This window comes from Heptranchias perlo, chromosome 13, assembly GCF_035084215.1.
Source record: "Heptranchias perlo isolate sHepPer1 chromosome 13, sHepPer1.hap1, whole genome shotgun sequence".
NCBI classification, from domain to species: Eukaryota; Metazoa; Chordata; class Chondrichthyes; order Hexanchiformes; family Hexanchidae; genus Heptranchias; species Heptranchias perlo.
In genome coordinates, this window is record NC_090337.1 from 50,557,401 (window position 1) to 50,573,875 (window position 16,475).

At 43.1% G+C, this 16,475-nt stretch overlaps 1 protein-coding gene across 1 annotated transcript; it reads right to left on the reverse strand.

Annotated features, from left to right (window-relative positions):
- Nucleotides 1–532: 532 nt before the first annotated feature.
- Nucleotides 533–10,996, reverse strand: si:ch211-212k18.15 (uncharacterized protein LOC563681 homolog). The gene is made up of 4 exons (XM_067995468.1): nt 10,838–10,996; nt 5,561–5,658; nt 3,672–3,845; nt 533–1,788 (listed from the first exon to the last, which is right to left on the reverse strand). The coding sequence occupies exons 1-4, from the start codon at nt 10,923–10,925 to the stop codon at nt 1,327–1,329; spliced, it is 822 nt and encodes a 273-aa protein (XP_067851569.1). The 5' UTR covers nt 10,926–10,996; the 3' UTR covers nt 533–1,326.
- Between the last annotated feature and the right edge of the window lie 5,479 nt (nt 10,997–16,475).

A 16,475-nucleotide genomic window follows, 5' to 3' on the forward strand; every position in this document is an offset into this window, starting at 1 on the left:
CGGTGGAAAGGTAGGTTTATTTTGTTTTTTTAACTTTGTGCAATGGTTTTTTATTTAATTTATTTACTTTATTTTTGTCTGATCAGGCCTTTCCCTGGTTTCATCAGGTGTGAATCGGAAGCCGTGGGAAAGCCCAGGTAAGTTTAAAATCAGATTAACTATCTACCATGTCAGAAATAAAGTACCTTAAGTACCTCAAAGGTACATTTGGTTCTTTAACTATCATCCCGCCGACAGGACTTCCGCATTCGGGAAGCGCGTGTGCACACAGGCGCGTCTGCGGGAAACCCGGAAGTCGGTGGGTGGCTGGCTTCCTCACCCGCTCGGGATTTTCCCGACTTTCGCAGCCCCACCGCCTCCAACGCACCCGTAATTTCATTTGAAAATCGGGGCCATAGTCCACAATTCTATTGGTTAGAGTAGTTACACTCTGGAGGGAGAGCAGTGTTGCCTCTGCTGTCGGCTAATCTCTGTACTATAAAAGTGCCTTAACAAAGTCACGTGAAGAAATTTCATCATGTTTCTCTTAATATACTTATTCAATCTGATTTTATTGTTCAGAAATATGTGCACTAGAAGTTACAAAGGATTTGCAAGCAATGGATTGATGGATTCAGGAAAAACAGCAATGGAAGACAGCTGAGATTACAGACTACACAGGAGAGAGGAGAAAGTTGAGTGGTTCCAGGCTATCATGTGGCCTCAACAGCAGAAGTCGTAGGCCAAAGCTGGACATGAGATGATGATGGCCTGTAACCACTTTAAGACCTAAGCCTTGCATGTATAACTTAAAAGCCAATCACACAAGTTCCGAAGTGCTTTGAATTTAGAAGTACGAAACTCAACATAAACACTTTAAGCTACTACAATTCAAATAATTATCTCAGGCAATCACAATCAAACATACCTCCACACAAGCACAGAATATTTCATCAAAACAATAAATGAATTTCAGTGCCAAGAAATGAATATGTATATCACAGAAGTATTTATCTTGGTGTCTGAAAACATTACAGGGTTATGTACAAATAAGGATAATGCAGTGATAAATGAGGCTCAAGGATTCAAATGTTATCTGGTTGTTGGGACAAAAGAGGGAAACTGACCTTAAAGACTAAATTCAATAATTCCCAACTAAAGCTTGGTCTTGCAGTAACTAAAATGAATATGACGCATAAGATGTCAGATGTCTAAGAATGTGCTGTGATACATCAAAGCATTCCGATAACACAAAAAAATTGTGAGAGCAAACTTTTGACACGTCCACATTCTACCACTCTGTGTTGCAGGATGTTTTTGTACCAATGTACCACTTTATTGCGAGCATCATACGTTGCGATTCCAGGTTGGGATTGAAGTTTGCCTTGGTGCAATCTCTTTGGCGCAAAGATCAAACCATGACCCTTGTCTGTTTGCCTGGCATGTAACTGTCAGCTCAAGACAGGCAAAGCAAAATTCAATATTACACCTGCAACATATAATATTTTTACACCCTTTTTGGTTATGTTCAAGCAGCTTGCCACAGGTAGGGCAGGCTCGAATAGAAGGGCAGTTTTTCACTACGGTTTCTGGGAGGTTAATTAATGGACAGAAGCGAAGTGTTTCTAATTCTAAGTTGGTGCATCCTTCATTGTCACATCGGTCAGAACGTGGGCCAGGTCCCTTCCATGGATTCATGCACTGCCAGCAGAACTCAGAAACACTCCCTTTTTCGGCGGTGCAGATGGTGCAGTGGACACTCAGGTTAGTCAGGTCGCTGCGTTCAACAAATGTTCCACATCCTGGACACTTTTGACAAGAAATAAAGAAAAGAACTTGGTGAAATAAATAACTGCAATCAGGCAGAGTCAACACAGCTTTGTGAAAGGGAAATCATGTTTGACTAATTTATTAGAGTTCTTTGAGGAAGTAACAAGCAACGTGGATAAAGGGGATCCTGTGGATGTGGTGTACTTGGATTTCCAGAAAGCATTTGACAAGGTGCCACATCAAAGGCTACTACACAAAATAAGAGCTCATGGTGTGTGTGTGTGTGGGGGGGGGGGGGGCGGGGGGTAACATATTAGCATGGATAAAGGATTGGTTAGCCTACCAGAAAACAGAGAGTAGGCATAAATGGGTCCTTTTCAGGTTGGCAAGATGTAATGAGTGGAGTGCCACAGGGATCAGTGCTGGGGCCTCAACTATTTACAATCTGTATCAATGACTTGGATGAAGGGACCGAATGTATGGTTGCTAAATTTGCTGATGACACAAAGGTAGGTAGGAAAGTAAGTTGTGAAGAGGACATAAGGAGTCTGCAAAGGGATATAGATAGGTTAAGTGAGTGGGCAAAAATTTGGCAGATGGAGTATAATGTGGGAAAATGTGAACTTGTCCACTTTGGCAGCAGGAATAGTAAAGCAGTATATTATTTAAATGGAGAGAGATTGCAGAACTCTGAGGTACATGAATCACAAAAAATTAGTATGCAGGTACAGTAAGTGATTAGGAAGGCAAATGGAATGTTGTCATTTGTTGCAAGGGGAATGGAATATAAAGGTAGAGATGTTTTGCTACAATTGTACAGGGCATTGGTGAGACCACATCTAGAATACTGTGTGCAGTTTTGGTCTCCTTATTTAAGAAAGGACATAATTGCTTTAGAGGCGGTTCAGAGAAGGTTCACTCGACTGATTCCTGGGATGAGGAGGAAAGATTGGTCAAGTTGGGCCTGTATAAATTGGAGTTTAGAAGAATGAGAGGTGATCTTATTGAAACATTTAAATCCTGAGGGGACTTGAAGGGGTAGATGCTGAGAGGATGTTTCCCCTTGTGGGAGAGACTAGAACTAAGGAACACAATTTAAAAGTAAGGGGGTCTCCCATTTAAGACGGAGATGAGGAGAAATTTTTTCTCTGAGGGTCGTGAGTCTGTGGAATTCCCTTCCCCAGAGACTGGAGGAGGCAGGGTCATTGAATATTTTTAAGGCTGAGTTAGATAGATTCTTGATTAACAAGGGATTCAAAGGTTATAGTAGGTAGACGGGAGGGTAGGATTGAGGTCACAATCAGATCAGCCATGATCTTATCAAATGGCAGAGCAGACTCGAGGAGCCGAATGGCCTACTCCTGCTCTTAATTCGTATGTAACTACTCAGTGATAACCCTTTTTAAGCCCAGGCCACAACATTGAAATATTGGTGTGCTAACCTGTTGCATCCCTCAGTCAATACTTGTTTAGTTCTAGATAAAGATTGACTCTGTCTTCCATTTCTGAGTATTTGCTGCTGTATGAGCATCAGTCTAGACCATAAGCTCTATCCCACCACAACCAACTCAAGTGTGGTACCTAGGGTTAGTTATACAGTTAAAAATGTCTAAATTCTTTTGTAATTTATGCCATTCTTTGTTTTGCACTTGCACACAACATTATTGGAACTTCTAATTGGTGGCCAACACTTCTATACTTTAGTCAGTGCTGTGTGTTATCATTTTTCAAATGTCAGAAATGATTGACTTTGCGTTAACTGCTTTTGAAAAATCTTTCTTTCTGCAACTGCAGTAATGTGTGAAATCACTTTGGTAATCAGAAAATAATCCAAAACCTTTACTTATTGCCTATATTTAATGTGCATCCTCATTTTCAATAGCACAGTTCTCTTGCATTGTTATTCCTATTGTGAAACTTACTGATTTGTATTCACAGTACTCAGCCGCAGCCAGCACAGCAACAGTTTCCTCAAAATATCGCTGCTCGTCATTGTTCAGTACTGCCAGTTTGCGGACTTCGTGATAGGGCCATTCCTGTCCACATTTCTCTGTAGTTCCCTCCTTCAGCGCCGGGCAATAGAACTTATACTGACCCTGCAGTTCCAAAGTTAAATTAAAATTATGTCATAAAACTTCAATTGAGTGAGTGGCAGAAAAGACTCCCTCACTCAGTGCCCAACTTCCTCACTCAGTTCCCATGTAGTCTAATGGTCAGGATTCCCAGCCTGGGTTTGACTCCTGGTATGGGAATGTGAAGCTTTATTTTTCCCCAAGGGGGCATGAATATGAGATAACCACAAAAAGATCAAATAAAGAATCTAGGAGGAATTTCTTCACACAGACAGTGTTGAGAATATGGAACTCGCTGCCACGTGGAGCGGCTGAAGCAGATAGTATTGATGCATTTAAGGGGAGACTTGATGCTTACATGAGGGAGAAATGAATAGAGAGATACAGGGCCAGGTGGGAAGAGGTAATTAGAGTGGGAGGAAGCTCATGTGGAGTATGAACACCAATAAACATTGGCATAGACCAGTTGGGCTGAATGATCTCTTTCTGTTTTGTAGATTCTATGTATCTCTTAACATGTTTTGACCACATCAACATCAGACATTTATAAAGTTATCAAATCGAATGTGAGATCCATGTCTTGGTATATGAGATATTGAAAGTGCTTTTGTTCAATTGAGTGTTGCACAGGATAAGTTGGGTTTCTACCTCTTATCTTCAGTATTAAATGGAAATCCTTCCAGGATATTTAGTTTATTGCCTTAGGTCTCCCTTTGCTGTCTTACATCTGGAGGAAATTCTAAGGGCATCTAAAGAAGGTACAGTATGATTCATATCTAATGTGTGTTCCCATATGTAGCCCTGATAGTTGACCTCATCTCAACATTAGACAGATATTCCACAGGCTCTCTAGTACCAGAATATTATATCAGTAAAGTTGAGTGTGAGATAGTGCATTGAAAAATCCTGAAGGTAGAAAAGACTCTACAATGAGGTGGATATTAAATGCGAGGTGTAGTAGTTAAGAGCAATGATTCAGACTTGTCTCTGCCAGATTGTTAGAAAACACCTACAACAGGTAAAGCAATGCACATAACACCATTCTAAATAAATCACAGGCTCAAAGTACACTGTTACATTGGGGCCAACATACCTGTGTCTATGTAAGGAAGGGGGAATGATCCAAATGAATCTGTAAACATTAGTAGAAAAAAAGCACAAAAATCCAGAAAAGTCCAAAAGTGAATGGAAATACATGTGTTGCACACAGTGTGCATCAAATGGGTACAATCTGCTTCGATATTGGTTAGATATTGGGAAAGAAGCTGCATGTTTTCATTTGACATTGTTGATGGTAGAATTAAATATTGTAGCAATAAAACAATCAGCCAAATTTGAAATAAATATACTTTTTAATGAGAAGTGGAGTAGCAACCAGGCTGAGGAGGCTGCAATTAGGGATGGGCAGTAAATGATAGCGATGCCCATATCCGAGAATGAATTTTTATAAAGGTTATGCATTCCTGACCGCCTGCAACATGGCCCTGTTTTCCGGAGGCAGCATGTGGTCTGGTACCCCCTTGATAGGGTCACTTGCATATTTAATTCCACCTGACATGGAAGGAGAAGGATGAGTCGGTTAGGGAAGAGATTCACTTGCCAAAATCTAAATTTTAAAAAACAATATTAAAAAAGTAATACTGCAGGAGGAATAATGATATATTATATTTATATTTTTACTCAGATATAGAGCTCCTTTAAATTCACACGGGTTCAATTATAAAGCCAAAAATGCTTACCTGATCTAGAAGGCTTCGACACCAACCAGTCAGCGAGTTTGGATCTACTGCATGTTTGCAGGACATTTCTGCTCTCAAAATATTAGGATCATCATCTCCTGAAATAACAAGTAGCACAGTCACTTTTCCAAGATTGCTTAGGAAATGGCCAACTGCCAGTAACTAAAGTGCAGGTTAGAAAACATAAGACTCCTAGGGGGGTGATTTTAAACCCAAAGAACGGGTGGGTTGGGGGCTGGTGGCAGTTGAAAATAATTGTTTTTTGGGTTGCAACTGCAACCCGTCTTTATTTCCGGGTTTAACATCGGCATGTAAAAGTACAGGCTTCCCGCTGGGAATGCAAAGTCCAAAAACGTTGTGGTTGCGACCCAAAAAAACAACTATTTTCGACTCCCACACGCTCCCAACCCACCCATTCTTGGCGTTTAAATTAACCCCCTAGATCTACAGGGACTCTTGTATTTGATGGAAATTTTGACTTGAAGATAGGCATGAGAAGCAAAACATCAAATGGTATTTATCAGTTAAATTTTGTTTGTGTTCTTGCTCCTACTCGATTTCAAAATGGCTTCCAAACTTCTAAAATAGCTGCTAATATTCTCAAAGAAAATGCACAATTGAATGCATTTTTCTCCCAATATTCTTGATTGCCATTTTTGCAGCATGCTGCACAGGCTGCCTGGCTGGTATATCTTCAGTTAGAAGTGGGGTGGAATACAATGATTGAATTAGGGTTACCAACCGGAGTCTCCAGGAATTAAAGATTAATCTCCTGGACATTGCTGTGAGTACCCGGGAGAAAAAACATAGCGGCATTAAAAAAAAGTGGGTTTTATTCCATTTTCTTTGAACACTTTTGTTGAATAGTTATAAACATATTAAAGATGGGAAAATGGCTGTTTGACTGGGTGGTTGGAGGTCATGTGATAAACCTCTGGGCTTATGTCCAACCAGAGTTGGCAACCCTAGACTGAATGAGCATTGGCATTGACAAAAAAAATATTAATGATGTAGGTTAGACTAAAGGTACATTCTTCAAAATCAGTACTGATGACGTTTTTTTAATCAGCAACAAAAACATTGATATAAACCTTGTAAAGGAAATTATTAAACAATATTTAATATATGGTGTGAGAAGTTATTTTCTACCTGGTAACCTGAGCTGTGAAACTAAAAGTGTGAATATACAATTGCCATCACCATTGTGCAAGGTACACTTTCATATTTGTTACTTTATTTTCCAAGTAGAGTGGGTCATTTTTTTCATGCAGCAGAATCTCTCATAGAATTGACAATTATGGCTTCCAGAATTCAGAATTCCTTCATTAGAATTTTATTATAACTCTTTCAAAATGTTAATTTATTTGTAACCACAGGCATTTTAATCAGTACACTTCTAATTTCCACAGACTGAAATGAGAGAGAAGCAAAGAAAGAAAAGCAATCAATTGTTTTAGTGCAACCTTGAATGAGGATCTACCTGTATCCCACCTGCTAAAAATCAACATTAGCAAAGTCTCTGCACAATTCTATCCAACTCTGCACAGCTATTTTATACTTCTCGATACACATCTGGGAGTGGGACTTTGTATGTACCATGATTATGCTGGCATGTCAAATTTGTGGATGACACTAAAAAATGTTTAAATCTTGCATGAGGGTACGGTAGCATAGTGGTTATGTTACTGGGCCAATAATCCATGAGGCCTGGACTAAAATCCATGAGTCATGAGTTCAAATCCTGCCATGGTAGCTGGTGAATTTAAATTCAATTAATTAATTAAATTCAATTAATTAAATAAAAATCTGGAATTAAAATACTAGTATCAGTAATGATGGCCATGAAACTACCGCATTGTCGTAAAAACCCATCTGGTTCACTAATGTCCTTCAGGGAAGGAAACCTATCGTCCTTACCCGGTCTGGCCTATATCTGACTCCAGACACACTGCAATGTGGTTGATTCTTAATTGCCCTCTGAAATGGCCTAGCAAACCACTCAGTTGTAAAATCTCGCTACGAAAAGTCATAATAAAAATAAAACTGGACGGACTACCCGGCATCGGACCAGTAGGCACCGGACACGACAATGGCAAAACACCAAGCCCAGTCGACCCTGCAAGGTCCTCCTTACTAACATCTGGGGACTTGTGCCAAAATTGGGAGAACTGTCCCACAGACTAGTCAAGCAACAGCCTGACATAGCCATACTGACAGAATCATATCTTTCAGCCAACGTCCCAGACTGTTCCATCACCATCCCTGGGTATGTCCTGTCCTACCGGCAGAACAGAGGTGGCGGTACAGTGATATACAGTCAGGAGGGAGTGGCCCTGGGAGTCCTCAAAATTGACTCTGGACCCCATGAAATCTCATGGCATCAGGTCAAACATGGGCAAGGAAACCTCCCTCAGCTGATGAATCAGTCCTCCTCCATGTTGAGCACCACTTGGAGGAAGCACTGAGGTTAGCAAGGGCACAAAATGTACTCTGGGTGGGGGACTTCAATGTCCATCACCAAGAGTGGCTCGGTAGCACCACTACTGACCGAGCTGGCCGAGTCCTGAAGGACATAGCTGCCAGACTGGGCCTGCGGCAGGTGGTGAGCGAACCAACACGAGGGAAAAACTTACTTGACCTCGTCCTCACCAATCCACCTGTCGCTAAATGCATCTGTCCATGACAGTATTGGTAGAATGTGACCACCGCACAGTCCTCGTGGAGATGAAGTCCCGTCTTCACACTGAGGACACCATCCAACGTGTTGTGTGGCACTACTACCGTGCTAAATGGGATAGATTCAGAATGGATCTAGCAGCTCAAAACTGGGCATCCATGAGGCGCTGTGGGCCATCAGCAGAATTGTATTCCAGCACAATCTGTAACCTCATGGCCCGGCATATTCCTCACTCTACCATTACCAACAAGCCAGGGGATCAACCCTGGTTCAATGAGGAGTGTAGAAGAGCATGCCAGGAGCAGCACCAGGTGTACCTAAAAATGAGGTGCCAACCTGGTGAAGCTACAACTCAGGACTACATGCATGATAAACAGCGGAAGCAACATGCTATAGACAGAGCTAAGCGATTCCACAACCAACGGATCAGATCAAAGCTCTGCAGTCCTGCCACATCCAGTCGTGAATGGTGGTGGACAATTAAACAACTAACGGGAGGAGGAGGCTCTGCAAACATCCCCATTCTCAATGATGGCGGAGTCCAGCACGTGAGTGCAAAAGACAAGGCTGAAGCGTTTGCAACCATCTTCAGCCAGAAGTGCCAAGTGGATGATCCATCTCAGCCTCCTCCCGATATCCCCACCATCACGGAAGCCAGTCTTCGGCCAACTCGATTCACTCCACGTGATATCAAGAAACGGCTGAGTGCATTGGATACAGCAAAGGCTATGGGCCCCGACAATATCCCAGCTGTAGTGCTGAAGACTTGTGCTCCAGAACTAGCTGCGCCTCTAGCCAAGCTGTTCCAGTACAGCTACAACACTGGCATCTACCCGACAATGTGGAAAATTGCCCAGGTATGTCCTGTCCACAAAAAGCAGGACAAATCCAATCCGGCCAATTACCGCCCCATCAGTCTACTCTCAATCATCAGCAAAGTGATGAAAGGTGTCGTCGACAGTGCTATTAAGCGGCACTTACTCACCAATAACCTGCTCACCGATGCTCAGTTTGGGTTCCGCCAGGACCACTCGGCTCCAGACCTCATTACAGCCTTGGTCCAAACATGGACAAAAGAGCTGAATTCCAGAGGTGAGGTGAGAGTGACTGCCCTTGACATCAAGGCAGCATTTGACCGAGTGTGGCACCAAGGAGCCCTAGTAAAATTGAAGTCAATGGGAATCAGGTGGAAAACTCTCCAGTGGCTGGAGTCATACCTAGCACAAAGGAAGATGGTAGTGGTTGTTGGAGGCCAATCATCTCAGCCCCAGGGCATTGCTGCAGGAGTTCCTCGGGGCAGTGTCCTAGGCCCAACCATCTTCAGTTGCTTCATCAATGACCTTCCCTCCATCATAAGTTCAGAAATGGGGATGTTCGCTGATGACTGCACAGTGTTCAGTTCCATTCGCAACCCCTCAGATAATGAAGCAGTCCGAGCCCGCATGCAGCAAGACCTGGACAACATCCAGGCTTGGGCTCATAAGTGGCAAGTAACATTCGCGCCAGACAAGTGCCAGGCAATGACCATCTCCAACAAGAGAGAGTCCAATCACCTCCCCTTCACATTCAACGGCATTACCATCGCCGAATCCCCCACCATCAACATCCTGGGGGTCACCATTGACCAGAAACTTAACTGGACCAGCCATATAAATATTGTGGCTACGAGAGCAGGTCAGAGGCTGGGTATTCTGCGGCGAGTGACTCACCTCCTGACTCCCCAAAGCCTTTCCACCATCTACAAGGCACAAGTCAGGAGTGTGATGGAATACTCTCCACTTGCCTGGATGAGTGCAGCTCCAACAACACTCAAGAAGCTTGACACCATCCAAGATAAAGCAGCCTGCTTGATTGGCACCCCATCCACCACCATAAACATTCACTCCCTTCACCACCGGCGCACTGTGGCTGCAGTGTGCACCATCCACAGGATGCACTGCAGCAACTCGCCAAGGCTTCTTCGACAGCACCTCCCAAACCCGCGACCTCTACCACCTAGAAGGACAAGAGCAGCAGGCGCATGGGAACAACACCACCTGCACGTTCCCCTCCAAGTCACACACCATCCCGACTTGGAAATATATCGCCGTTCCTTCATTGTCGCTGGGTCAAAATCCTGGAACTCCCTTCCTAACAGCACTGAGGGAGAACCTTCACCACACGGACTGCAGCGGTTCAAGAAGGCGGCTCACCACCACCTTCTCGAGGGCAATTAGGGATGGGCAATAAATGCTGGCCTTGCCAGCGACGCCCACATCCCGTGAACGAATAAAAAAAAAATGTACGAGACAAAGTATTGAATAATTTAATTGCTTCACTAGTTTTCCCTTAGTATATCTGTGAATATCAGAATATTCATCTGTACACGGGAAGTCGGCTAACAATCAGATAAAGTCAGGCCACATTCTGAAAGCACAACAATATTTACCCAAATCAAAATACTCATAATAACAATAAAAACATTCATATATCACGTTTATCCATGATTATGTTTTTACAGGTAAAAGCTAAGTATTTGATTTGACTCAAGCAGTAAATTCTGCTGGTGGTTTATATCACAATAATACTGCACATAATATAACATATATATTTGCATTTACCTGTGATTTCATCCTTCCTTTTCACAAATTTCAGAGTATGATCGTTTGGATCGTAACGTTTCTCTGTTTGCTGTGGTTCTGTTGACATCTTACAAGCTGCAAAGTCCAATCTTTGTGCTGAAACACTGAGTATCAATTTGACTGGAAAGTCCCTTCAATAACACAGTCCCGGAAAACAACAGCTTTCTCTGCCAATCAAATTGTATTGCACAACGCAGCTGCAAGCCTATTTGGCAGATGGTAAGCCGATCTTGGATATAAGTCACATCCTGTCTCTTTAGATATTGTGTTTCCTTGTGTTAAATAAATTACTGTGGACTAGAAGTAACAAATTGTTTTCAGCATGGTAACTGTTACACTCAATTCTGAACACAGAGGCTCAGGGACAACTTTTGATCTTTTTATATTAGTTCTTGGAATGTGGGTGACACTGCCAAGTATTTATTGCCCATCACTAGTTACACTGAGAAGGTGGTGATGATGGGCCTTCTCCTTGAATTACTGCAGTTCTTGTGGTGATGGTGCTCCCACAATGGTGTTAGGTAGGGAATTCCAGGATACTGACCCAGTGACGTTAAAGGAATATCCAAGTCAAGATGGTGCGTCACTTGGAGGGGAATTTGGAGGTGTTGGTGTTTCCACAACATTGCTGCTTATGTTCTTCTCAGCGGTAGAGGTCACAGGGGAGGGAGCTGCTTTCAGAGTAATCTAGGTGAATTGCTGTAGTGCATCCTGTAGACCATACAAACTGCAACCATGGTGCGCTGGTGATGGAGGGGGTGGATATTGAGCCTGATGATAGAGGCGCCAATTAAGCAAATTGCTCTGATCATAGTGGTGTCGAGCTTCTTGAGTGTTGCTGCAGCTGCACCCGTCCAGGTGAGGAGTGAGTATTCCATCACACTCCTGACTTGAGCCTTGCAGATGGTAGAGAGGCTTTGAGAAGTAAGGAGGTGAGCCACTCATCATAGAGTACACAGTCTCTGCCCTGCTCTTGTAGCCAGTTTTCATATGGCTGGTCCAGTTAAGCTTTTGGTCAATGGTGGCCCCCAAAATGTTGATGGTAGGGGATTCAGCAATGGTGGTGCTATTGAAGGCCAAGGGGAGATGGCTTGTCTTTCTTTTGTTCTAGGTGGTCGTTACCTTGGACTTATGTGGCAGATGAATGTTACCTGCCACTTATCAGCCCAAGCTGAATGTTATTCACGTCCAGCTGTAGGCTGCATGGCTACTTCATTATCAGAGGAGTTGTGAATGGAGATGATCACTGTGGAATTGTTAGGGAATTGCCTTACACCTGACCTTATAATGGAGGGAAGGTCATTGATGAAGCAGCTGAAGATGGTTGGGCCAAGGATACTTTCCTGAGGAACCCTGCAGTGTTGTCCTGGGGCTGTGACGACTGGTCCCGGACAACCCCAGCATCTTCCTTTGTGTTAGGTATGACTCCAGCTACTGTAGGGTTTTCCATTTGACCCCCATTGATTTCAGTTTTTCTAGGGCTCCTTGGTGTCATACTCAGTCAGAGGAGCGTGGCAGGATGGTCATGAGGAGAACAAGAGAAGCGTAGCACAGTGGCAGTGAGCAGCAAAGAAGAATGAGCGGTGGGGCAAGGTAGCAGTCAGAGCTGAGCAGGGTTTAAAGCAGAAGAACAAGGAGCAAAACATAAGTGGCTTGGAAGCATGTTTCATTTTAGAGCTGAGGTGGAAAAAAAAATGGCAGAATGGTCTCAAGGGTACAGGAGAAGCACAGTGGCAAAAAGATCAGCAGCTAGGGCACAGCAGCACCTTAACAACCCAGAATTATTTTTACATTTTGCAATATGGCAAAGAAAGGTTGTAGAGTAAGCAGTGAAGTCTAAAGAGGTCCAACAAAGAGCCAGAAGTAGGGAAATGTTGAGAGACAGTGGAAAGGGAAAAAGGTAGTTTGTGGTACAGCCGAGGTGGAGGATGTGGACGATGGGAGTGGGGAGGGGTAACAGCATCACCTAGTGGTTTGAGGCCTGTTATTACAACGTGACATGCACATGTTGACATAGATCTTTTTCATTATAAATGTTGGCTAGAATTTTTATGTTATAAATGTTGACATAAAAACATTTCTCAATAAATCACAACACAGGAAGTAAGGGTAATGTAGACAAGATATTTTTGCCATATGCAAGACTTTTAATCGATAATATACACATATTAATATTCAACCAAAACTAATCAGTTCTTTGCTGAAGTAACGGAAAGGGATGATGAGGGTAGTACTGTTGATGTGGTGTATATTGGCTTTCAAAAGGCATTTGATAAAGTACCACCTAATAGACTTGTTAGTAAAAGTAAAGCCCACGGGATTAAAGGGACAGTGGCAGCGTGGATGCAAAATTACAAACAGTTTATTCATAAAGGTGTTGCCTCTTGAAATCTTGTTTTGCCTTTTTTAATTTTGATGTAATACAATAATACAAAAAACTGCACTGGTTAGTTTTAGTTTCGTTTCTCAGGAAGTGCTGGCGATTTACAGGATCTGGGGTTTGTTTATGAAGATTGTGCCTCTGGCTTTTTCACTTTTCCATACAGTCTATTTTCAAAATGACATTGTTACCATTTCCGATTAACACCTTCACTTCACTGAAGGGGACAAATGGACAAATGAAATCACAATGACATTTATTTCTTCCTCCTCATTTTCTCCTATTATACTCCTCTCCTAAAGGCAGTGGCCTAGAAATCCGGGGGTACTTGGGGGGCATAGGGTAAATACCCTGCACCAGAATGGTGAGGTCTGAGGTGGCCCTGAGATTGGGCCTCGGACCTCTGCCACAGAGCCTGCGTAACACTGCAGCCTTCTGGCGAAGAGTGGATAGGACTGGGAAGAAATCGGGCTGCTGCGAGTGCTACACTGGCCTTCAGGTAAGTGGGTCCAGGGATCTGGCTGGGGATGGAGGGATGAGAGAACGCAGGGCCGCGGGGGTGGGAGATCATGGCTCATGGATCGAGAGTCAGAGATCTCGGGTTCGGGGGTGGGCAGCAGCAGCAGCGATCGGGAGGGTTCTCTAATGTGGTGTCGGGAGGAGCCGCCCGACATCACATTCAGGTAAGTTACCTACCTTCTTTATTGTAGGCATTCGGTAGGGCTGATTTGCCTAGTGCAGCTGGCGCTGCCTGTCTCAGGGCAAACCAATGTTCGAGTGGGGACCTTAAGCAGGCGTTAGGCCCCTCAGTTGCCTATGCAAAGGCTTAACGCCTGCTTCATGGGTGGGTAAAGGACGCTTCTTGTGTGTCCTTACCCAATATAGTGGGCGGCACACTTACATAGAATGTACAGCATAGAAATAGGCCATTCGGCGCAACTGGTCTTGCCGGAAGTTTGCGTGCGCTTCCAGCCCATCATTTTGGGGCATTAGTAGGCCACCTAGAGCCTGAAAAAATGAACGCTACGCAGCCCGATTTCTGGGCCAATGACTCATGATGGGCAATGGCTTCTTTCTGGCACTTTCCTCAAGTGGCCCTTATTTTATGTGAGCCTAGACAGTAGGTGTTAGCGGAATATTCAACAGAAAAGCCTATCACAGTCGAGACTGATCCTATTCTCATCTGATGTCCAGATGTCCATACGCACACAAACTTTCAATTGTAGTATTTATAACTCTTTTCTCTTTAAGCTGAGATCAGCTAGTTCGGCACAGAACAGGGATCAGGCCAGGGACTATACAGAATTCAATATTTAAATCCACATTCATTATATTTATGGGCCAGCATAGCCACGTGGCTCACAAGTGCCAGAGTACTGGAAATCTATGGACAATTCCCATAATCTGTTCTTGGTAAGTGTCATCTAGAAATATTAAAATAGTAGTACAGCCTTTTCTGGACACCTTCCCATTATTTACACTAAAACTCTCGCAAATGACCAAACAGCAGCAACCCATTCCCAACTATCTGCCTGCACAGTTCTTGAGATGACCACAACAAGGCATGTGTGAATGGTATAGATTAGCTTACTTCCCAATTTTCCACTTGCGCATCCACTCAATGCCTTCCTCTGAGATCAGGAACTTTTCAAATATAATCACAAGAGAGAAATTACTTCCCATCACTCCATGGTGCAGTGCATTAGTGCATTAATGTACCAGGCCACCAGCTCTTACACAATGAGTAGCAATGTCTGGTTTTCAGTATTGTCCAGGTGTAAGTTACCAAGAGGGGGATTGAGTACCATAAAGTTCTGTGCACTGGTCCTACCTGTACAAAAATGCACTGTGAATTGTGTATCATCAGAAGAGGATTATTTAAGGACCGTGATTCCTAAATACCTCGGGTCATGATCCTGGTGGTTACCCAATGGTATCCACCAGCAGTGACCTCATGGCGTTTGTGGGGTCAGGATAGGACACCTGATTTGCATCGGGCAGGTGGGCACATGTGCCACTTCGGACACATCTTTGGTTCTTACCTGCCGCAAACTCCAGTACCCGCCAGCCCATAGGGAAGGCCACCCACCTGATCTTGGCCATTATCTCTTTGGCCTCCTGAGCAAGGGGGCTGATCTGCAAAGAATTTTTGAAAAAATATATAATGGCCTTCTGAAATAATGTTTTGAAACAAAAACAGAAAACGCTGGGAACACTCAGCGGATCTGACAGCATCCGTTGAGAAAACACGTGAGTCAGTTGATGTTGACACTGTTCTGAGGAAGGATTTGTACCTGAAATGTCAATTAACGTGTTTTCTCAACAGACGCAGCCTGATCTGCTGACTGTCTCCAGTGTTTGATGTTTTTGCTTCAGATTTCCAGCAATTGCAGTATTTTGAGTTTTGATCAACTTCCTAGGCCTCTCTTCTGTAGAATGGATTGGGGGAGAGAGCAACAATTTCCCTTGCTCAAGATTGCTCCCTTCAATGTAGATTCGTTAATGCCAAAGGTACATCCACTTTAAAGAAAGAAAGAATTTGCATTTATATAGGACCTTTCACAACCTCAGGACATCCCAAAGTGTTTACAGCCAATTAAAGTACTTTTGAAGTATAGTCACTGTTGTAATGTAGGAAACGTGGGAGCCAATTTGTGCAGAGCAAGGTTCCGCAAACAGCAATATGATAATGACCAGATAATCTGTTTTAGTGATATTGGTTGAGGGATAAATATTGGCCAGGACAGCGGGGAGAACTTCCCTGCTGTTCTTCAAATAGTGGCATGGGATCTCTTACAGGAAATTTTTAAAGTTATATAGTAGTTTATTTTTCAAAATGGTGAACCTACCTGGTGTCTGTTAGGGTTCATGAAACACATTTCCTGCTCAATAAGGTGATATGCTCTAATTATTTAGGCTACGCATTGATTGTGTGTCTTAACTTGCTGCTGTCAGTAAGTTAAGTTGCTGCTCATCAACTAATGTTGTGCCTGGGTGGAAACTGATGGAACTTACTGACAAATATCTGATGTGCTTTATTGATTATAGTCATAATTATCAACCTCTAAATCCATTAATTTCACGTGCTACTGCACAACCAAATTATTGAGAATATTAATAATAATTCCATGTGGTCCTATTGGGAAGGAACCCTGTAAGTGCCCACATCATCATATGATCTTTTAAATATAATACTTAATAGTAATGATATCAGAAAATAAGGTTATTGCCTAGGAA